The sequence below is a fragment of the Acomys russatus genome, chromosome 13 (assembly GCF_903995435.1).
Source record: "Acomys russatus chromosome 13, mAcoRus1.1, whole genome shotgun sequence".
In the NCBI taxonomy this organism is placed as follows: Eukaryota; Metazoa; Chordata; class Mammalia; order Rodentia; family Muridae; genus Acomys; species Acomys russatus.
In genome coordinates, this window is record NC_067149.1 from 50,101,937 (window position 1) to 50,125,165 (window position 23,229).

Below are 23,229 nucleotides of genomic sequence, written 5' to 3' on the forward strand. Positions count from 1 at the left end.
GAGGAGACACAGCAATCCATGGGCTAGTGGAGTAAGGTTTTGAAATTTTAGGCATTGCAATAGTCACAGAAGAAGGTCTGGATTTCCACTTATCATAAGACCTGTTCAAGCTGGGGCAGAAGGGCCATGGGAGGAACCTGGACAGAATGTTCTAGCTGTATCATACTATCCAATTCATCTGGGACTCAGGTCTTCTAGACATCCAGCAGTGAGCTAAGGCCCTGGGTACCTGTTGCCTCTCTCCTGGTGAGACAAGAGAAGTGAGGCACAGCTCAGCATTTGGAAGAGGTGAGGATGGCACCCAAGCATAGTGTTGACTTTCTACTAGCTCAGGATTCAGAGGCGCAGAAGGCTGAAAAGAGTTTCCTTGCAGAGGGTAGGCCAGAGGTAGTGTCTATATGGTGGAAAGTTCAGTGTGGGATGTTGGTGCCTTTTAAGACGAGGAGCATCCTTGCCTGGTTGTGGATGACCTGCCATTGGATGTTAGCGGACAAGCAGGTTGAGGAGAGTGTCTATGTAGAAGGCAGAGCTGTATGGGTTTCTGAGACTTGCAAGGTAAGGATGTCGTCTACCTGGTGGGATAGCTCTGTGTGGCCACTCAATTTCTTTCAGGATGATGAGGGCTTCTGCCCATTGAGACGACCTTGGTGGAGTGGTAAAGCCTCAGGGAGGCTAAGTGGAGACTCTTTAGGGATTAGCACTAGGAGTCAGAGCACAAGGTGGGTGAAGGAGGTTTTCCTCAGCCAAGCTGTGAGAATGCCAGCAAGGTGTCTGGCCCTGTGAGAGAACATCCAGCTAACGGGAGGATTGCATCAGTTCAGGGGACATGGGCTTGACCTGAGGATTGGAGCCCATCCTGAAGAGATAGGTGTTTTAGTGGAGGGTGGGTGACACTGTGGAAAGGAAATGGGTAGCATTCAAGAGATTATCACTTGAGAGTCGAGATAGAAATAATGAACGTAGATTTTTTTTTCACTCATAGAAGTAGATTAGAAATGCTGACATTTGGGAAATAAAATGAAACCTGTGGCATTACATTAAAATGGGGGCTACAAGTAGAACATTATGATAGGCAGATTTGGGCCCAGGGGTCCCGCTCAAACTAAGGAACCAGCCAAGGACAATACAGGCGGTAAACTTTAAACCCCTACCCAGATCTAGCCAATGGTCAGAACATTCTCCACAGTTGAGTGGAGAGTGTGATATGACTTTCTCACGTACTCTGGTGCCTCACATTTGACCATGTCCCCTGGAGAGGGAGACCTGGTGGCACTCAGAGGAAGGACAGCAGGTTACCAAGAAGAGACTTGATACCCTATGAGCATATACAGGGGGAGGTAATCTCCCTCAGGAACAGTCATAGGGGAGGGGAATAAGGGGAAAATGGGAGGGGGGGAAGAATGGGAGGATACAAGGGATGGGATAAACATTGAGATGTAACAAGAATAAATTAATAATAAAAAAAAATAAATAAAATGGGGGTAGTAGAGTGAACCCATGGTTTTCAGTATGTTTGGATACAAAAGCAAGAGAAAACTGAGAAACTCTGTGTGTGTGTGTGTGTGTGTGTGTGTGTGTGTGTGTGTGTGCGTTTCTTATACATACACATGCTGTTTGCTTGTTGTGTGTAGGAGCTTGGGAGTAGCTTGAGGAGGGTCAAAGAAGGGAAGTATTTGGAAGTACTGAGGGCTGAGCCTGTGAGTGTGAACTGGGAGACGTCTATGGGAGAGTCCCAGACGATCGGATCATTAGCAACCACTTTTAATTTTCCCGTCTTCCACACTGTAGTTCATTTGATTCTCTCAACTGTTTCTGACAGTGCAGTGAATGGGTGGGGTTCATGCTGAGGAGTACAGACGAGCGAGCGGGGAAGAGAGATGCAAGGAGAGAGATAGCCTCCTTCCACAGCTAAGAAGCAGAGCTGTTTTCAGGAGCTCTGGATGGGGCCAGGAGCAGAGGAAGTGGCGAGTCCCCATGTAGCTAGTTATAAGCTTGTAGTGGGAAGCAGAGCGTTCAGAAGGAACGGAGTGTGAGCTTTGCCTTCTCCACGCTACAGGCCGCTGAGTGGGAGGTGGGAGCCCACACAATGGTGAGGGTCAATGGTCCTTTAGAATATGGTATCAGAATTTGCCCGTTTAGTCAGAAGTTAGTGTTGTGCCTTTAAGTGTTGGCTCATTGTCTGGTTGGCACGAAACCATGTTTGCATATGGAAGTGCGTCAATTAATGTTTGTGGCAAAATGTCTTAGGACAGAGTTCTCTAATAGCACGGTTCCTCTTTTCTTCTTCTCCCCATTTCTTTCCTTCCTCCTTTGAGTTCCCACTTTACTGCACTCGCATACCACACTGAGTAGGTTTGAGGGCTACAATTCTTATTCTCACTCTCATGTGGTTTATCCCAGTGGGACAAGTCTCTTCTCATACAATCGTGTGCTATGACAGCCCGTTGCCGTGTCTGGTTCTCACATACCGCCGGCTTCAGGGGGAGGAAGAGGTGCGCTTTCTGAGGAAAGCAGGTCTTTTTATTTTTTCCGATATGGCTTCAGAAATTACTTATGCAGAGGTGAAGTTCAAGAATGAATCCAACTCCTCCGGCACCTACTCAGACTCTCCTGCAGGTAAAAATACCCCAAGCACCTTTCTGTACTTACTATAGATGGGAGGATGAAAGAGGGCTTGTCAGCAAACTTTGGGTGGTGTTTGGTACTGATTCTCCCCATGCTCCCATCTGGGATTTCACTCGAGTCCTCACTGTTGGAGTTGTTTGTAGAGTGAATTGCAGAGCTGTACACTTGTACAGTGGGAAAGAAAAGCTTTCTCAGCATGATTTTTTTTTTTTTTGCTCTTGCTACTTACAGAAACTACACCTTCGGTTCCTGCTCTATATAAATGAACATAAATGCGAATATTTTTCTGACAATCAAACCATACTGTGTAATAGTGAATTTTTCCCTCTATGCTTGACAGTCTACGGTGACACCATGAGAGCCGTTTCTGTGTTTGGAGATGGGACATTGAGGGAACTTTTTCCTCTTATACTGTAGATTAAAGCAGAGTCCCTCACTTGACAGGCACTTGATCTGCCACTAAACTATACCTTCATCCAGGAAACAGCTTCCAGCCATGAGATGGTGACTAGCAGATTGATCTCATGCTAAATGCATTTACAGTATTGGTTAGAAGAAAAAGTTATAGGCTAGATGGCAGTCTTTGTGTTGTGTCACCATGTGGAAAAGCATACTACAGTGTGTACATACTTTAATGTTTGCTGAAAGGGCCAGGTGTGGTCTAGTTCCAGCACTCTGGAGGCAGAGCAAGAGGATCACAGAGCATTTGAGGCCAGCCTGGTCTACATAATGAATTTCAGGCCATTCAGGACTACAATAGTGAGATTCTAGATCATTACATTTCCCACTACCAAAAAACAAAAATGAAAACAAACAAAACAAAACAAACAGACAAGAAAAAAAAAACCCACCTCCCTGAAAGAATATAATCAAATGCTTTTGTGAATATATATTCAAATTATTTTTCAGATCTCAAAATATTAACACCAATTATTTCAGCAGTGTAAGTTTGTGCTCTTATTTTTTTTTCTGAGACAGGGTTTCTCTGTGTTGCCTTGGCTGTCCTGGACTCACTTTGTAGACCAGGCTGGCCTCGAACTCACATCGATCCACCTGCCTCTGCCTCCCAAGTGCTGGGATTAAAGGCGTGCGCCACCACCGCCTGGCTTATGTTTTTTTTTTAAATAATGCTTTTACAATGAGGATTATTTTTTAAATTATTTTTAGTGTTTATACTTTAGTAATTATGTGTCCTGGAGGAAAGAGGAGAAGAGGAGGGAGGAAAAGCAGAAACAAGAATGGAACTTACTACTCATGGAATGAATGTGGTTCTCCTTCCAGCTCCCAAAGAGAAACCCATCCGTCATCAAAGTAAGCCTGGTTCCCCCTCGCTGCTTTTCATATCACTGATGGCACTTGTCCTGCTGCTGGCAATCTCCTTCCTAGCTGCTTTTATCAGTAAGTATCCCGAATGAATCGACAGGCCATGTTTGCCTCAGATGAAGAGAGGTTCCACTGTAGCAGCTGGCATTTAATGGACATGTGAAGAAGAAATATTCTTTGGGGAAAAACAATTCAAGGGGTTCCATTGTCACTTTGATTCTTCTGTTCTTGGATTTAGCTATTGTCCTGGGAGAAAAATGGAATCCATTCTCATGAGAGAAACTGAAGTGACTGTATGAATGTCTGTGTGGGGCTGTGGAGTGAACTCTGTGGGGTGTTGTCTTTATTAGACTGTGAGGTCAAATCTATGTGTTCTCATTGGCATCGAGAAGTCAAGCTGTATGTGTATACTAGCAATGTGTACACAAGCTGTGTGTGTAAACAAGCTGTGTGTGTATCCAAGCTGTATGTGTACCAAGCTGTATGTGTACACAAGCTGTATGTGTATACTAGCTGTGTGTGTACACAAGCTGTATGTGTATCCAAGCTGTATGTGTACACAAGCTGTATGTGTATCCAAGCTGTATGTGTACACAAGCTGTGTGTGTATACAAGCTGTATGTGTATACTAGCTGTATGTGTATACTAGCTGTATGTGTATCCAAGCTGTATGTGTACACAAGCTGTATGTGTATACTAGCTGTGTGTGTACACAAGCTGTATGTGTATACTAGCTGTGTGTGTACACAAGCTGTATGTGTATCCAAGCTGTATGTGTACACAAGCTGTATGTGTATCCAAGCTGTATGTGTACACAAGCTGTGTGTGTATACAAGCTGTGTGTGTACACAAGCTGTATGTGTATACAAGCTGTATGTGTACACAAACTGTGTGTGTATACAAGCTGTATGTGTATACAAGCTGTGTGTGTATACTAGCTGTATGTGTACACAAGCTGTGTGTGTATACAAGCTGTGTGTGTATACTAGCTGTGTGTGTATACAAGCTGTGTGTGTATACTAGCTGTATGTGTACACAAGCTGTATGTGTATACAAGCTGTATGTGTACACAAGCTGTGTGTGTACACAAGCTGTGTGTGTATACTAGCTGTGTGTGTACACACTCTGTGTGTGTACACAAGCTGTGTGTGTACACAAGCTGTATGTGTATACAAGCTGTATGTGTACACAAGCTGTATGTGTACACAAGCTGTGTGTGTATACAAGCTGTATGTGTACACAAGCTGTGTGTGTACACAAGCTGTGTGTGTATACTAGCTGTGTGTGTACACACTCTGTGTGTGTACACAAGCTGTGTGTGTACACAAGCTGTATGTGTATACAAGCTGTATGTGTACACAAGCTGTATGTGTACACAAGCTGTGTGTGTATACAAGCTGTATGTGTATACTAGCTGTATGTGTACACAAGCTGTGTGTGTACACAAGCTGTATGTGTATACTAGCTGTATGTGTACACAAGCTGTATGTGTATACAAGCTGTATGTGTACACAAGCTGTGTGTGTACACAAGCTGTGTGTGTATACTAGCTGTGTGTGTACACACTCTGTGTGTGTACACAAGCTGTGTGTGTACACAAGCTGTATGTGTATACAAGCTGTATGTGTACACAAGCTGTATGTGTACACAAGCTGTGTGTGTATACAAGCTGTATGTGTATACTAGCTGTATGTGTACACAAGCTGTGTGTGTATACAAGCTGTGTGTGTACACAAGCTGTGTGTGTATACAAGCTGTATGTGTATACAAGCTGTATGTGTATACAAGCTGTATGTGTATACAAGCTGTATGTGTATACAAGCTGTGTGTGTATACTAGCTGTATGTGTACACAAGCTGTGTGTGTATACAAGCTGTGTGTGTATACTAGCTGTGTGTGTATACAAGCTGTATGTGTACACAAGCTGTATGTGTATACAAGCTGTATGTGTATACAAGCTGTATGTGTACACAAGCTGTATGTGTATACTAGCTGTGTGTGTACACAAGCTGTGTGTGTATACAAGCTGTGTGTGTATACTAGCTGTGTGTGTATACAAGCTGTGTGTGTACACAAGCTGTGTGTGTATACAAGCTGTATGTGTATACAAGCTGTATGTGTATACAAGCTGTGTGTGTATACTAGCTGTATGTGTACACAAGCTGTATGTGTACACAAGCTGTGTGTGTATACAAGCTGTGTGTGTATACTAGCTGTGTGTGTATACAAGCTGTGTGTGTACACAAGCTGTATGTGTATACAAGCTGTATGTGTATACAAGCTGTATGTGTATACAAGCTGTATGTGTACACAAGCTGTGTGTGTATACTAGCTGTGTGTGTATACAAGCTGTATGTGTACACAAGCTGTATGTGTATACTAGCTGTATGTGTACACAAGCTGTGTGTGTATACTAGCTGTGTGTGTATACAAGCTGTATGTGTACACAAGCTGTGTGTGTATACAAGCTGTATGTGTACACAAGCTGTATGTGTATACAAGCTGTATGTGTATACAAGCTGTATGTGTACACAAGCTGTATGTGTATACAAGCTGTATGTGTACACAAGCTGTGTGTGTACACAAGCTGTGTGTGTATACTAGCTGTATGTGTACACAAGCTGTATGTGTATACAAGCTGTATGTGTACACAAGCTGTGTGTGTATACAAGCTGTATGTGTACACAAGCTGTATGTGTATACAAGCTGTATGTGTATACAAGCTGTATGTGTACACAAGCTGTATGTGTATACAAGCTGTATGTGTACACAAGCTGTGTGTGTACACAAGCTGTGTGTGTATACTAGCTGTATGTGTACACAAGCTGTATGTGTATACAAGCTGTATGTGTACACAAGCTGTATGTGTATACAAGCTGTATGTGTACACAAGCTGTGTGTGTACACAAGCTGTGTGTGTATACTAGCTGTGTGTGTACACACGCTGTGTGTGTACACAAGCTGTGTGTGTACACAAGCTGTATGTGTATACAAGCTGTATGTGTACACAAGCTGTATGTGTACACAAGCTGTGTGTGTATACAAGCTGTGTGTGTATACAAGCTGTATGTGTACACAAGCTGTGTGTGTATACAAGCTGTATGTGTACACAAGCTGTGTGTGTATACAAGCTGTATGTGTATACAAGCTGTATGTGTACACAAGCTGTATGTGTACACAAGCTGTGTGTGTACACAAGCTGTATGTGTACACAAGCTGTGTGTGTATACAAGCTGTGTGTGTATACAAGCTGTGTGTGTATACTAGCTGTGTGTGTACACAAGCTGTATGTGTACGCAAGCTGTGTGTGTATACTAGCTGTGTGTGTATACAAGCTGTGTGTGTACACAAGCTGTATGTGTACACAAGCTGTATGTGTACACAAGCTGTATGTGTACACAAGCTGTATGTGTACACAAGCTGTAAGTGTACACAAGCTGTGTGTGTATAGGGATCCTTCATATTGTGGTGAGATGGTGGACAAGAAAGAGTGGGGAAGAAGTTATCTGAGAAGTGTTCTTCAGCTAATTCCTAGTTACTTCTGTCCAGCTCAGGATCTTGCAGAATCTAGAAGGCAACTGAACAAATGGGTAAATTTCTCTTCATCAAAGATTTGAGAATTTATGAGAAATTAAAAATACATGAAAACCAATATATTGAGGATATTTTACTTATTCATTTGATCACTCAGAATAAAGTAATAGTCATTTACTGTATGTCAGACAGTGTGTCAGACAAAGTCCCAGGAGAACACAGACTTAGTTCTCAAGTAATGCAGAGGAAAACCATTAATCAGTGTCAGCCAGGTACAATGGCACACTCCTATTATCCTAGCTGCTCATGATGTTGAGACAGAAGGACAGCGAGTGTGGCACTAGCCTGGGCTATGTAAAAGGGTCTATATCAGAAAAAAATGAAGAAAAAATAAACTAGTGTCTGTTACATTGTCCAGGAAGGGTTGTTCTGAGACAGGTTTCTTAGAGGAAATGACATCTAGAACTGTGGCTACCAAGAATGTCACAGAGGTGTGAAACTGATGCATGAATGGTTGAAGCACACAGTGCTAAGTGAAGGAAAAATGACATTTTTCTAGGTAGACATAGCAGGATGCAGGCATGTGCTGTGCCCCATTATGAAAAACAGTTCATTCTCTTAAATAATATATTTTAAAAAATCAAGTATGGTTTTCTACTTAATAAAGTAGTATACATTTAATGAGCTGAGAAAACTACCTATTTATATTCTGCTCCTATGGTTTGGCATTCAGGTTGACCTCCACTGAGAGGCTCCTCTGGTCCTAGCTGAATTTAGGCATATATATATATATATATATGTCAGTTATGAGTGCAGGCAGCTTGGCTGCCAAGGAAGAGGAGGCCAGTGGGAATGAGTAACAGTGTGACGCACCTTCCCTTCCTTAGCATGGCCTGGGCTTGTTTGCATGGCAACTTGCAGACTTCTAAGACTGAAGGTGACCATGAGCCAGGCCTGTCAAAAAATTTAGCCTGATAGTAGATCAGGGAGGATCTTGCACATTCTCTTGGCCAGCTCACATGGAAGGCTGTTTTTTTTTTTTAAACTGGGAAAGTTGCAAACTCACATTACAATGGTGTATGGATACAGAAGCTAAAAACTGTGGCCACTTTTTTGGCAAAGCATCATAGCCATGGAGAACTATTCCAACATTTGAAATAGAGAATTGATGTATCCAAATTTAAGTTGTAGTTCATGCTTTTACAGGACCCTGGAAATAGAATCCTTAGGACAAAGAGAGGAATAAGAGGCCTATAAAGTGATAATGAGATAAGTGTCTGCAGAACATGAGAAGAACAGCTTTGAGTGGTGAGGAGCGTACGACCAAGGAAAGAAATACTTGATGAGTATTGAGATAGAGGGATCAAGGGATCCAAGAAGTAAAGTGTGACTTTAATATTGTGATGATGCAAACTCAGCAATCATAAAGTTGTTCAAAGAGGTAGAAAGTATATTATGTCATAGGTTTAAGTTGATGGATGTTGATTTGAGTTTTAGATGTATTGAGTCGAACCTAATATGCTTGTGTTCTCTGAGCACAAAATCTCATGCATACAGGCAGCAGGCATGCATGATCACAGTAATACATGATGTCATTTGGGAAGATTATATATGAGGAGGAAGCATAATGACAGGACTGTAGGAAGTGTTACATTTTAAAGGGGTGGGTAGAAGGAGAATAGATTATAGGAGGCAAAAAGAAATGATGGCAAAAATGTGAGGCAAAACCAGGACAGTGCAGTGCCTCAGGAGCTGAGTGGGGAAAGAACTGGCCTCAAATCCAACAGCAACGTGGCTAACAGGTGCCCTGGGAAACTACTGATGACCCATTTCAAAATTGGTGTTAGTGAAATGGGGGAAGCAAAAGTGATGGGGCAAGGAGGACAAAGAGACAGAGAGGAAAGTGAAGAAATTCAGTTCTAGAGGGAGAGGCCAGTCAGTTTTATACGGGGAGAGTGACAGTGTGGTCCAGGGAGGAGTAAGTAGTTGAAATAAGGAGGGTTTAGGGAAGAACACTATGCCCTGTAGATACATTTCTTAAAAATTTGCTTTCTAACATAACCTAGAGCTGCTCAGGATTAGCTAACCCCTTTCCTCCCAAAGAGAAGATATATACTCACCCTTAAATGTGAGTATCTATCTCTGCTTCATCTCCCCCTAGACTTAGTCTTGTCATCTTACATTAAGATTGAAGGGTGTGGCTCACTCACTCCCTTTACAGTGATGATAATGGGCCTGTCCTGCCTTTTAAATCACTCACTGTTCTGTGAGTTCTGGAAGTATCTGTGGTTTAAAACCAGGAGGCTGAGGATTCCATTGATTGTCGGGGATGGGAATTGTAGTCAGGCTCTGTCTACTTAGGTAATCCAGATATGGTAGATCTCTGTACCAGTATGTAGGAAACAGAAATTCATATCTCTGTAATGAAAATGAGTGATTTTGATTCTGTTTTCTCTCAGTTTATTTTCAAAAGTACTCTCAACTTCTCGAAGAAAAAAAATCTACAACAGATCTAACTCACAATGAATTGAACTGCATAAAAAACAGTCCATCCTTGGGAGGTAAGACTTAATGTAACTAAGAGTTTGCTTGCTGCCTGTAGTGTGTAATGGTTCCATGTAGATATTTTTCTTTCCTTCTTCCTTCCTTGCTAATCTATTATTCTTGCATAGATTACATCCTGATCAGTTTCCCCTTTCTCCCCTCCTCTCAGTCCTGCCCCTCAGATCCATTGCATTTCCCTTTTAAAAAGATCAGGCCTCCCAGGGATATCAACTGAACAAGGCATAACAAGTTGCAATAAGACTAGGCACATAGCCGGGTGTGGTGTTATATACCTGTAATCTCAGAAATTAGGGAGGCAGAGTCAAGTGAGTCTCTGTGAGTTTGAGGCCAGCCTGGTCTACAAAATGAGTCAAGGATAGCCAAGGCTAAACAGAGAATGTTGTCTCAAAAAACTAAAAACTAAAACAAACAAACAAACAAACAAACAAACAAATCAACAATAATAACAACCACAAGAGAGTAGGCACATACCCTCATAACAAGGCTGGACAAGGCAACCCAGCAGGAGAAAAATGCTCCTAGGAGCAGGCAAAGAGTCAGAGACACAGCCACCCCCACTGTTAGGAGTCTCACAATAACACCAAGCTAGACAAACATAACATATACACAGAGGACCTAGTGCAGACTCAAGCAGGCTCCGTGATTGTTGTTTCAGTCTCTGAGTCCCTATGAATCCTGCTTAGTTTATTGTGCGGATCGGGTTCTCCTGGCGTCCTCGATTCCTTTGGCTCCTGCAATCCTTCTTTCTCCTTTCCACTGGGGATTCCCCAGGCTCCTCCTAATGTTTGGCTGTGGGTCTCTGCATCTGCTCCCATCAGTTGCTAGATGAAGCCTCTCTGATGACAAGCATGCTAGGCACCAACGTTTGAGTACAGCAGAATATCATTAGGAATCATTTCATTGACTTTTTTTTTTCTTGTCAGTTGTGTTTGGTTCTATCCTAGGTCTCTGTCTAAGCAGTCTCCATTTCCTGGCCCTCCAGGCAGTGTCTGACATGGGCTCCCTTTTGTGGCTTGGGCCTCAAGTTTGACCAGCCATTGTTTAGCTACTCCCACAAGTTCTGTGCCACCATTATCACACCACATCTTGCAGGCAGGACAAAGTGTATGTCAAAGTTTTGTGAGTGGGCTGGAGTTCCAGTCCCTCCATTGAAAGCCTTGCCTAGTTACAGAAGATGGACACCTTAGGCTCCATATCAGCCATTACTGGGAATCTTAGCTAGGTTCACCCTCGTAGATTACATGGAGTTTCCAGAGCACTTGTTTCCACACTGTCCCCACATTCCAAGCCCCCAATTCCAGTTATTTCTCCTGGTACTCACTTCTCTCTGCTTGATTCCTTCTGTTCCCATATCCACCTCCCCCCAGTCCATCCACAAAGTCTATTCTATTTCCCCTCCTAGGGAGAACCATGTCCCCCTTGATATTTAGCCTCTCTGGGTCAGTGGATTAAAGCATGATTACCTTTTAATTAATAGCTAATATCCACTTATAATGGAGTACAGACCATGTTTGTCTTTGTATGTCTGGAATACCTCCCTCATGATATTTTTTTTTAGTTCATCCATTTGCTTGAACATTTCATGAAGTCAAATTTGAAATAGCTGAGTAATATTCCATTGTGTAAATGTACCACAATTTTTTATCCATGCTTCAGTTGAGACACATGTATGTTGTTCTCAGTTTCCAGAAATTATGGATAAAACTATTTCAAACATAGTGTAGCAGTTGTCTTTGAGGTTGGACGGAGCATATCATGGGCATACCATGGCTGAGTGTTGAGTTAGATTGATTCCGAACTTTCTGAGGAACCATCATATTGGTTTCCAAAGTGGCTGTACAAATTTGAATGCCATCCACCAATGGATTCACATCTTTGCCAACATGAGCTGTCACTTGTGTTTTTTATCCTTGCCATTCTGGTAGGTGTGACATGGAATCTCAAAGCAGTTTTCATTTGAGATTCCATGATGGCTAAGGATGTTGAACATTTCTTTAAGTGCTTCTCAGCCATTTGAGATTCCTCTGTTGAGACTTCTCTGTTTACATCTGTACACTCTGTTTTAATTGGATTGTTGAGCTTGCTGATGCCTATTTTCTTGAATCCTTTATACATTATGGCTACCAGCCCTCTATCAGACGTGGAGTTGGTGAAGATCTTCCACCATTCTGTAGGCTGCCATTTTGTCCTTTTGATGGTGTCCTTTGCCTTACAGAAGTTTTTCAGTTACATGAGGTTCCATTTATTAATGGTTGATATTATTGCCTGCGCTATTGGTGTTCTGTTCAGGAAGCCGTCTTCTTCACCAATACTCAAGACTATTCTCCACTTTCTTTGTTAGGTTCAGTGTATATAGTTTTATGTAGAGGTCTTTGATCCACTTGGACTTGAGTTTTGTGAAGGGTGATAACTATGTATCTCTTTGCATTCTTCTACATGCAGACATACAATTAGACCAGCACCATTTGTTGAAAATGTTTACTTTTTTCCCCATTGGGTATTTCTGGATTTTTTTTAATCAAAACTCAGGTATTGACAGGTGTGTGGATTTACATCTGGGTCCTTGATTTGATTCCATTGATGAACATATTTTTTTTATGCAAATACTATTCATTTTCAGTACTATAGCTCTGGAGTCCACCTTGAAATCAGGGATGGTGACAACTCCAGAAGTTCTTTTATTGTACAGGATTGTTTTAGCTATCCTGTTTTTTTGTTTGTTTTAGCATATGAAGTTGAATATTGTCTTTTCAAGGTCAAGAATTGTGTTGATATTTTGATGAGGATTGCACTGAGTATGTAGATTGCTTTTGGTATGATGACCATTTTTACTATTTAATCCTACTGATCCATAAGCATGGAGGGTCTTTCTATCAACATATCTTCTTCAATTTTTCTTCAAATATTTGAATTTTTTATCATACAAGTCTTTCACTTACTTGGTTAGGGTTAGCTCAAGATACTTTATATTATTTTTGGCTATTGTTAAGGGTGTTGTTTCTCTGAATTTTTTCCTCAGCTCATTTTTCATATGTATATAGGAGCACTGCCTTTTTTTTTTTATTAAATCTTGTATCCAGCCACTTCACTGAAGGTGCTCATCAGCTTTAGGAGTTCCCTGGTAGAATTTTTGGGACCAGTTATGTATGCTATCATGTTAGTGATACTTTGACTTCTTCCTTTCCAATTTTTATCCCTTTGATCTTCTTTAGTTGTCTTATTGCTCTATCTAGGACTTCAAGTACTATATTGAATAGATATGGAGAGAGTGGTCTACCTGTCTCGTTCCTGACTTTAGTGGAATTGCTTTGAGCTTCTCTCCACTTAAGTTGATGCTGGCTATAGTCTTGCTACAAATTGCCTTTATTATGTTTAGGTATGTCTCTTGTATCCCCCACTCTTTCTAAGAAAGACATTTATCATAAAGGGGTATTGGATTTTGTCAAAGGCTTTTTCAGCATTTAATGAAATGATCATGTCCTTTTTTATTTCAGTTTGTTTACAGGAAGGATTACATTGACTGCTTTTGTATGTTGAATCATCCCTGCATCTCTGGGATGATGCACTACTTGATCATGGTGGATGATCTCTTTGATGTGTTCTTGGCTTTGGTTTGCAAATATTTTATTGAATATTTTTGCACCTATGTGAGGGAAAGTGGTTTGTTATTCTCTTTCTTTGTTGAAGCTTTGTGTGGTTGGGATATTAGCTTCATAAAATAAATTTTCCAATGTTCCTTCTGTGTCTATTTTGTAGACTAGTTTGAGAAATATTGGTATTAGTTCCTCTTTCAAATTTTGGTAGAATTCTGCACTAAGTCTGTCTGACCCTGAGCTTTTTTAGGTTGGAAGACTTTTAATGATTCCTTCTATTTCTTAGTGATTATAGGCTTATTTAAATTACTTATCTGATATTGATTTATCTTTGGTGAGTGATATCTATCTAGAAAATTATCCATTTGTTTTAGATTTTCCAATTTTTTGGAGTACAGATTTTAAAGTATGACTTAGTAATATTTTGAATGTCCTCAGTGTGCATTGCTCTCCCCCTCAGTTCTGAATTTGTTAATATTCTCTATCTTTCAGTTAGTTTGGCTAAGTGTTTGTCTATCTCATTTATTTTTCCAAAGAATCAACTGTTTGGCTTGATACCCTATGAACATATAAAGGGGGAGGAAGTCCCCCTTAGTCACAGTCATAGGGGAGGGGAGTAAGGGGAAAATGGGAGGGAGGGAAGAATGGGAGGATACAAGGGATGGGATAACCAGTGAGATGTAACAAGAATAAATAAAAAAAAAAAGAAAAAAAGAACCAACTCTTCGTTTCCTTGGTTTTTAAAATATTGTCCTCTTTGTTTCTACTTTATTGATTTTAGCTCTCAGTTTATTTCCTGTCATCAACTCCTCTTGGATGTCTTTTCTTAATTTCTTTCTTTCTTCTTTTGTTCTAGAGCTTTCAAGTGTGCTGTTAAGTTTCTAGTATGAGGTATCTCCAAATTCTTTATGAAGAAGGCACTTAGTGCTATGAACTTTCCTTTTAGGACCACTTTTATTGTTCCGTAAGTTTGGGTGTGTTGTGCATTCATTTTCATTGAATTATAGAAATTCTTTAAGTCATTCAGTAGAGAGTTGTTCAGTTTCCAGGAGTTTGTAGCCTTTCTGTCATTATTGATATCCAGCTTTAATCCATTTTTATTAACTTAAAACATCTATCTTGGTCTAGTATCATCTTAACCCCTAACCTACAAAGCTTAATTGAAATACTAAACTATCTGGTCTTCAAACCCATCAGAGACTTGAGAAGGTATAAAACTTAAATACCTGATTGAAGCCAGAGTACAGGTTAGCAGCTTCCAAATTGGAAAATTGACTGAGACAGTTTACTGTCTGAATAGTCACCCAACACTCTCTGTAACATTAGAGCATCATCTTCAGCCTTCTGGATCAATATATCTGACAGACATATTTGCAAGGTAGCAACTATTGAGGACTTGCTTATCCTGTCTTGGCAGAATTTGGCCATCAACTCTGCCTGCATCTAAACTTGCCCATTTTTAGGCAGAATTCTGTCTGTGGCAGAAACGAGGACATTTTGCCCAGTGGCTTGTTTGCCACATGTGAAGTCAAGTCCATAAAGAGGTTCTTTGCTGCTTATCTTCTTCTTTGAGGCAGGCTGCGTGTTGCTAGGAGTTAACCTGTCTTGTCGTCAAGGAATCTTTAGAATAATAAAAACATCTTTAAATGCCATATTCTTTAGGTTCCTGAGGGTTTTGAAGACCTTATTTAACTGTTTTACCTTACATATCTATAGAATCACATCTGTCTATTAAACATAGAATATATATTCTGGCCCTTCAAAGGAATCCTTTGCCCTAAATCAGCCTGAGAGACCTTAAGAGAATGATGTTCCATTTCCTTTAAGGGGGGTTGGATAGGTTTCTGTTTATTCTCTTGATTTACAGATGCTTATTTTCATTGGGAGTTGGTTATAAGCATTATTAGTCTTTTACAGAGAGGAAATTAGGTTGACTCCGGGACGTATCTCTTTTCCTTTGTCTTTCTTTTATAGGTAAGATGATAGGAGCTGAAAAGAAAGAAAGGGGGATATAGAAATATAGAAGGAGGATAAAACAAAAGGTAGATTATTGCATCTACTCATCTCAAGTCCCTAATGGTTACTCACAAATAAGGTTACTTTTTAATTCAATGGTATTGAAGTTTGTATATTGATGCAAATCATGCTCATTTCAAAAACTAGTCTAATTTTATCACAAGAATATATTTATTTATTTTAATGTACATTTTCTTTATTATAATATACTCAATTACATCCCAATTGTTATTCCCTCTTCTGCCTATTCTCCTCCCCTAGATCTCTCATAGTGGAGGCCCTACTGCCTCAACTGTCTGGCAACAGCCTGTGAGGTCTCATCATTGCTGCGTGGTTTTTGTCTTCTGGTCTATGTGTCCTGTGGTTGATCAGAGGGTCTCTGCGTGAGTTGGGGGCTGGATTTCCAGCAGCAGTCATGGCCTCTTTTTGACTAGAGTTTCTTCATTAGAGTTGGGGGCTGGTACGAAGAGGAGTGGGTATTGGAGGGATTGTCTTGGGTGCACCAAGAGAGAGGAGCAGATATCAAAGGGTATGCTGTCTATCTGGAGTTTGGGCATCTAATGTGGCCTCTGGTCCAGTAGTGAGTCTCAGCCTGAGTTTGTCTACTGTTCTGGCTGATGTGGCCTGCACTTCAGTAGGGGATAGCCTCTGGCATTGGAGTGGGGACAAGGCAAAGTGAAAGTGTTGGAGGGAGGCATGGTGGAGAATTGTGTCTCTACAACAGTGGGAACTGAGGGAATGAGAGTGTTCCATGGTCAGGCTACCTACCTGCTAGTCTGGCTGGCATGGCCTACACTTGAGTAGGGGATGCCTGTAGCAGTTATGCAATATTTCTGATAGATTCTGGGGTGGCAAATACTGAGAAGTGGAGTCTACATGTACATTTATATCATACCGTAAAATATGATTTGTATGCCTCCATTTGTCTACACAAGTCTTTTTTATGAAGAGGGTTATTTTATATTTATATTTCTCTAGCTAATGTTTTTCTGAACCATCTCTACACACATGCTGTTTCTCATGTCAGAAAAAAATATATACATACATACGTATACACATATATAATTAGAAGAAAATTATGAAGCATGTTTCCTGAGTACAAATTATGTAAAGCTTTAATAGATTCCTTGAGAACATTTTAAAATTTATAGATTTCACATGATGATATAAAGATACCATTCTAACCTTACATATACGTACACTGTCTCCATATGAATATCTTATACAAGCAGACATGGTTGCTACAACTAGTGAGTGAACACTGATGCCAACACTGTTGAAGATCATGATTACTAGAGTCTCATTGGGGACACCACATTGTATTTACTTGCCATATCTCTTTAGTCTTCTTAGTTGGAATAAGTTTTCAGAAGATCTTTGTTTTAAATGTTTCTGATTAGCAGTTTTGATGATGACTGATCTGGTATATTATAGGATATTCGGATATTCCTCTGTTAAAATTTGAGTAATTGTTTTTGAGGAGGAAGATGACAGGTGTGAAATGCTTGTCTAATCAGATCATACACAGGATCTAAACTATAAAAATTATTATAGACCATAGATATTGGCTGATGGTCATCTGAGGTAGATCATTTAAAGCATATAATTTTTATTATCTAAGTATTTTATTTCTTTAAAAAATATACTTTTCTCATATGACACATCCCAACCATACCCTCCTCTCCCTCCTCTCATCTCCTTCCTCTCCCACCTCCCTTATCCCCCCAGACCCACTGCTTTCCTCTTTCCCTTCAGAAAAGAGCAGGCCTCCTCTTCTTGTGGGACCCTTTTCCTCCTAGTGGGTTGTCTCAGTCAGCCTTGATATGAGGGTTTATGCCCAGTCTTAGTCTATCTTGCTATGCCATGTTCAGTTGATAAAAGCATGCCATTTAAGGCTAACCTTTTGGTGCTGAATAAGCAGTTAGGAGTCTAATTCATGGAGAAGATTGATTCTCCCTCTCTTGGCAGTTATTAATTACTGTAGCTCTTATAACAATAAAAATAGGCTATGGATTTGAGAGGGAGTAGGGCACATCACAGAGATTGGAGGGCAGAGAAGGAAAAGTGATATAATTATATTTTAATTAAATGCAAAGAACTGATACTTTCTCCATTTCCACAGTATAATTATGGGAAGGATGCCATATATAGCCCACACTATGGTGGAATATTGGGTTAGGTTTCTCAAGAGACAGAATTATGTATCTGTCTATATTTATCCAAGTTCTTTATACCGGTTTGCAACACTCCTTGTTCTCTAAGCCTTGTTTGTCTTTACCACTGTGAATGTCATTTCTCAGTCTTCTCTTAGCAGTGCAATGCTTTGGCCACTCATTCTTCATCTCCTCCCACTGTCTGATGTTTTCCCATCTCTAAGACATTCTTGGTTTCCATATAAACACAGAGGGATATAGATGAGTATGTGAATATATTGCTGTATAGCGGCTACTATGTGTTTCTCAATTCTTTGTTTTATTTTTCATATATTTTATACCCCTCTTATTTGGGATAGACATATTAGTAATAATGATAGGAGACTGCATTTATCTATTTATTTATTTCTGCCTGTTTTGCCTGTTATTTAATTCAAGTTTTATGCTTTTTGTTTCTCTAATTAACTGATTTCTTTGTCATCTACATTCTACTATAGCCACCACATTTTAAAAAAGAAGATCATTCTGTTAATTTTTTTCAATTCAAAATGGAAAAGCACATTGTTACAGATACAAAGGAGTATATTTACATACATTAGATTTTTATTTACATATTTTTACTTTTTTGGGGTATTGAATATTACATTTATTTATAAAATCTTTGTAATTTGTATACAGTATTTCTATTTTCACTAATGCAAAAATCTCTTTTAGATTATTGCTGCCATGATTACTGACATATATTATTTAAATACGTCATGCATATAATAAAATTTCTGGGTCTTGGTGTGATGAGTTTTATTCTTTGGAGACATAAACTGTTTCTCATTATATCCTCAGAGTCTGGGTGTTCTTTACACTCAGTTTTCCTGGATTTTGCGGATATCACCCCAGTAGCACAAAGAGGCTATGACATTAGTGTCAATGGAGGTAGACATGGGTTGCTTGGCACCTGAGGGGTGAGAGGCTCCTTGCTACATCTGGAGAAGTTGGGAGTCCCAGCTTCCATGTGGGCTCATCACTCAATTAACTTTTAGCATGACTTTTACATGGCACTTACAGTTCATTCTCCCCCTAAAGACAAAGTGTGGAGCTGTTGCCCAGAGAATTGGAAGCCATTTGGTTCTAACTGCTACTTCACTTCCACTGACTCTGCATCTTGGAGCGAGAGTGAGCAGAAGTGCTCCAGCATGGGTGCTCATCTGGTGGTGATCCACAGCAAGGAAGAGCAGGTGCATCCTGGGAGAGAGTGGGGTCTGGGCTGGGCCTGCTGTCTGCCTGGTTTTACTAAGAGGGGGTTTTGTTGACATGGGTGTTGGTGTTGTGGCAGAAGGCTTTCCATCAGACAGACAGACATTGCTGTTTCAGCCTTTGCCTTTGCCTAAACCTTGCTCCCACTTCAGTGGGCCTTAACAAGCCCCAAGGAACCGCGGCATCAGAAATGCAGCACAGGAGGGTGGAGGGAAGGATGGAATGTATCTGCCTGAAAGACCAGTTTGTGATTTCAGCAGTCTAATGCTTCCTGCAGTACCAACCACCTAACAGAGGACCTTGTAGGAAAACAGGATCAAATCAGGAGAGTCACAACCAACCATCAGAAACAAAATATCTGAAGTTACAAAGGGAGAGATACTAAATGTGTAAACTTCTCTTGTGTGCAACTTTCAAGAAAGGTGTTGGTGAAGAAAAGAGGGGAGTGAGTCTGAGACGAGAATTCATTATGATCATGGCCTGAGATTATTTCTAGTGTCATGAAAATATGAGCGATGACTTTTTGTCCTGATCAGCGAGAGAAGATGTGTACTTCTGTGGGTTGGTGGTGGTTCTTCTATTTCTTTCTTGGTTTTCTCTTCTCTGTATGACCAGAAGAAAAGTATTCAAAACCTCACATTGAACTTCTAAAATGTAAAATTACTGTATATTAATTTAAAATTTGAAAACTAGTTAAGGACATAGAGAGATGAACTAAGATTTAATTATTATTTATTTACCTATGTGCATCATATTGAACCCTGTAAATTTTTTTCCAAGACAGGGTTTCTCTTGTACTCCCTTTGTAGACCAGGCTGGACTCAAATTCACAGAGATCCACCTGCTTCTGTTTTCTGAGCATTGGGATTTAAGGCATTTGCTACCATACCCAGCTGAACCCTAAAATTTTGGATCATTAAAATAATTGTCAAAAGATCTTATAAAGTTTCATAACAGAATAAGAAGTGCTCAACCCAGGCTGACAGCTGTATCTTTCTTCCCTCTTAGGATTTCATCACCGGGATCCTGAACACCGCGGCTGCTTATTTTATAGGGCTGCGGGATGAAGGTCACAGACAATGGCGATGGGTTGATCGGACACCTTACAACGAGAGTGCCACGTGAGTCTAGAGTCACTTAGAGGAGCCCTGGGTCCTGTAGCATGAGGTGAATTTAGGGTGTTCCAGCTGTCGGTTATGAAGCTAAAACAGCTCACTCCTGGCATAAGTGCTGGGGATGGAGCTACTTTTACTCCCTATTTGCTCCTCACAGGAGTTTCATGAGACACACATTGTTGATCTTCCCAGTAGAGATGAGGAAATTGAACTTGCAAAGTGTAGAATGGTAGGTACCCAGGGCAGCCAACCAAGGTCTTCACACATAGATGCATTTTATTATGCTTTCAGCCTCTCATTTATATTTCAAAAATAAGGCTTAGTTTATTTTTTTTTTTGTGTGTGTGTATATATGCTTATCTCTGTGAGCGTCTGCCATGTGTATGTAGGGTTCATGGAGCTCATAAGTGGGTGTAGGATCCCCGGGTTTACAGGTGGTATGACCTTGGCAGTATGGGTGCTGGGGTCAGAACCCTCATGCTTTCTGGAAACGCAACAAGTACTCCTCATGTCTGAGCCACCTCTCTAGCCATCATTTATATCATTACAAAATAAATTCATGTCATGATGGTATTTATTCTCACCTATCAAAAGCCCTCAATCTGATATTGAGTCTCATATTTATGTAATTATTTAAAAGCTCTAATATTTTAGTATGTTCTCATATTCTTTCCTGATATGTGTTGTCAGAAATATGTAGTGAGGTTATTTTTCTTAATTTTCAGAGAAGAAAACTAGGAATCCTTGGTTTTAAATAATTTGTTCTTGATGATAGAAATAAGTAGATTATCCAGAGATTTCAGCTAGTTCTTCAGTCTCTGAGATAGTTCTGTTGTAAAAGAGAAGAAAACCATACTAATACACGGGAATAAAGGGAGAGCTTTTCAGCATATAAATAAGCAGCCTGGGCTGATTGTGCCCTGGCACCAAGGCCTAGGGATGAAGAAATAGACATGCCTGGGATGCATGCTGGGAGAACAGTTAAACAACAAGCTAAGAGACCATTGAGTGTGGTGGGCCCTGGTATCTACGGAAATGTCAGATATGGGTGATGGTGAACGTTTGATTTGTATACACTTGAATCTGATTTCCACAAATTTGAGCCTCATTCTCAGGCTTGCTTACTCTTGCTTTTTCTTTTTCACGCATCATTGTAGGACACATGCTGATGCTCTTTCCTCCTTTTCAGATTCTGGCACAATGGTGAGCCCAGCAGTAAGGAGGAGAAATGTGTAATATTAAATTATCCGAAAAGACTCTGGGGCTGGAATGATATCCGTTGCAGTAATGTTGCAGAGAGATCAATTTGTCAGTTGAAGAGAATATACTTATGAATTGCATATCCCTAAGAACTTGGTACTAAATTGTTATCTAGCATCACATAGACACTTGGAAAGTTTTTCATGTGGAAGAGATCTGCACAGAATTTAGGTAGGCAGCAAATGGTTATACATGTGAAAATGCTGGCCCACATGTATAATTATATGTTCATCTACTTACTCCATGAAATGACATTTTGTTTAGAATTTCCATGCACGAGGGACTACACAGGAACCCTTTTGTGCATACACACAGCTTTGCTGCCAATGCCCTATTTCACTGACTCACAGGATTGTGTAGTGTGTTCTCTCTATCTGTTTTTTCTTTTTTAAAAATCTGCCTTTGGCTCTATTGAAAAAGAATTGAGAAATACATTTCTATATATGTAATTTAAAGTGCCTGGATATATATATATATATATATATATATATATATATATATATATATATATATATACATATATATCTCCAAAGCAGGTTAACAGCACATTTCATTATATAGCATGGTTGACCTTTTGTATGTGGTGTGTGTGTGTGTGTGTGTGTGTGTGTGTGTGTGCGTGTGTGCGTGTGTGTGTTAAGAATACTTAGGATGTTCTCATGAAAGTTCAGGTACACAGGATGGGGTCAACTACTGTCATCCTAATGAACCATGGATCCTCAGAATTTACTTATTTTTTTAATCTGGCAACTTGTCCCCTTTCAGCAACATGTCAACATCCCAGCACCCAGCCCTTTACAACCATGTATTCTTCACGCTGATTCCTGAGATTCGCCTTTTCAGACATCACTTATAAGTGAGATCATACAGTGCCAATCCTTCCTTGAGTTGTTTCCCATAAACCAACACCTTCTACATCCATCAACTGTTGCAAATTAGAGGATGTTCATTTTTAGGATGGACTAATGCTTCAGCGTATCTAATACACATGGAAAAGTATTAAATCTTTATGACCATTACATCCGCTGACATAAGGTAGTTTGCAAGTTTTCACGTTTGTGGGTGATATTGCCAAGAACATAAACGTGAATGTCTTTAGTTGAGGGTAGTTTATGTTTCTGTGTATGTACCTCAAAGTGAGACCTCTGCATCATGTGTACTTTTACAGCCAGTGTTCCAAGAGCTTCTGTACTGTTTCATGTAACAGTTGTACCAGTTTTGTTTCCTGGTGACAATGCATCAAAAATTTACCCTTAGATTCTGTACCACCCTTAGACATGGATTTTTTCTATTTCTATGGACCTCCAAAGGGCTTCTCTATGATCACCATTCATCCTGCCACTGTATCAAACTGTTTATTATGTCCAATACTGTCAGGAGCCATAGGACCTTGCCTGACCTGCCCCAGTGGCTGAGAGGCCCTGCTGGCTGAAAGCCACAGCTGTCTGCATACTTGAGATAATTATTCTGCCTGGCTACCACAAAGATCCAGCCTGATCTTGAGAAAGAGAACATTTGTTGTATCGAGACTTCTGTATAATCGCCCCACTCCACACCTGCTGTCCTTGGGCCTGGCCCAGAAGATTTTGTAACTTTCCACTGCATTCCTTCCCACCCCCTGCCCTTTCAAAAGCTTACTATAAATTTGGATACCCCCTTACAATAAACGTCCCTCAATAAGCAAAGTTTTCCTGGGCTCATGCCTTTCTTTCATGCATTCTTTATTCACAGGTCGCGACCCTCCTCGCCACTCCACAAATAACTGAACCCGCAGGTCGGGAACAGTGGCACCCG

At 40.4% G+C, this 23,229-nt stretch overlaps 1 protein-coding gene across 2 annotated transcripts; it reads left to right on the forward strand.

Annotated features, from left to right (window-relative positions):
- Window positions 1–2,374: 2,374 nt before the first annotated feature.
- On the forward strand, window positions 2,375–21,509 carry LOC127197413 (C-type lectin domain family 4 member A-like). 2 transcript variants are annotated; one of them, XM_051155307.1, is made up of 9 exons: window positions 2,375–2,616; window positions 3,907–4,023; window positions 9,942–10,028; window positions 11,188–11,211; window positions 17,010–17,018; window positions 18,714–18,764; window positions 18,887–19,041; window positions 20,069–20,181; window positions 21,365–21,509. In XM_051155307.1, exons 1-9 carry the CDS (start codon window positions 2,385–2,387, stop codon window positions 21,507–21,509), a joined length of 933 nt encoding a protein of 310 aa, XP_051011264.1. In that variant the 5' UTR covers window positions 2,375–2,384. The 2 variants fall into 2 exon arrangements, with proteins under 2 accessions (XP_051011264.1, XP_051011266.1); XM_051155309.1 differs by lacking the exons at window positions 11,188–11,211; window positions 17,010–17,018; window positions 18,714–18,764 and having other exon boundaries at window positions 18,872–19,041.
- Window positions 21,510–23,229: the final 1,720 nt, after the last annotated feature.

Bases quoted from the DNA above. Each gene is read 5' to 3' on its own strand.
- LOC127197413 (XM_051155307.1), top strand. From the start codon at position 2,385: ATGTGGTTTATCCCAGTGGGACAAGTCTCTTCTCATACAATCGTGTGC. The intron at 18,765-18,886 runs AGGGGTGAGAGG...ATTCTCCCCCTA, and splicing joins CATGGGTTGCTTGGCACCTG to AAGACAAAGTGTGGAGCTGT. The intron at 19,042-20,068 runs GTGCATCCTGGG...CTTCCCTCTTAG, and splicing joins TCCACAGCAAGGAAGAGCAG to GATTTCATCACCGGGATCCT.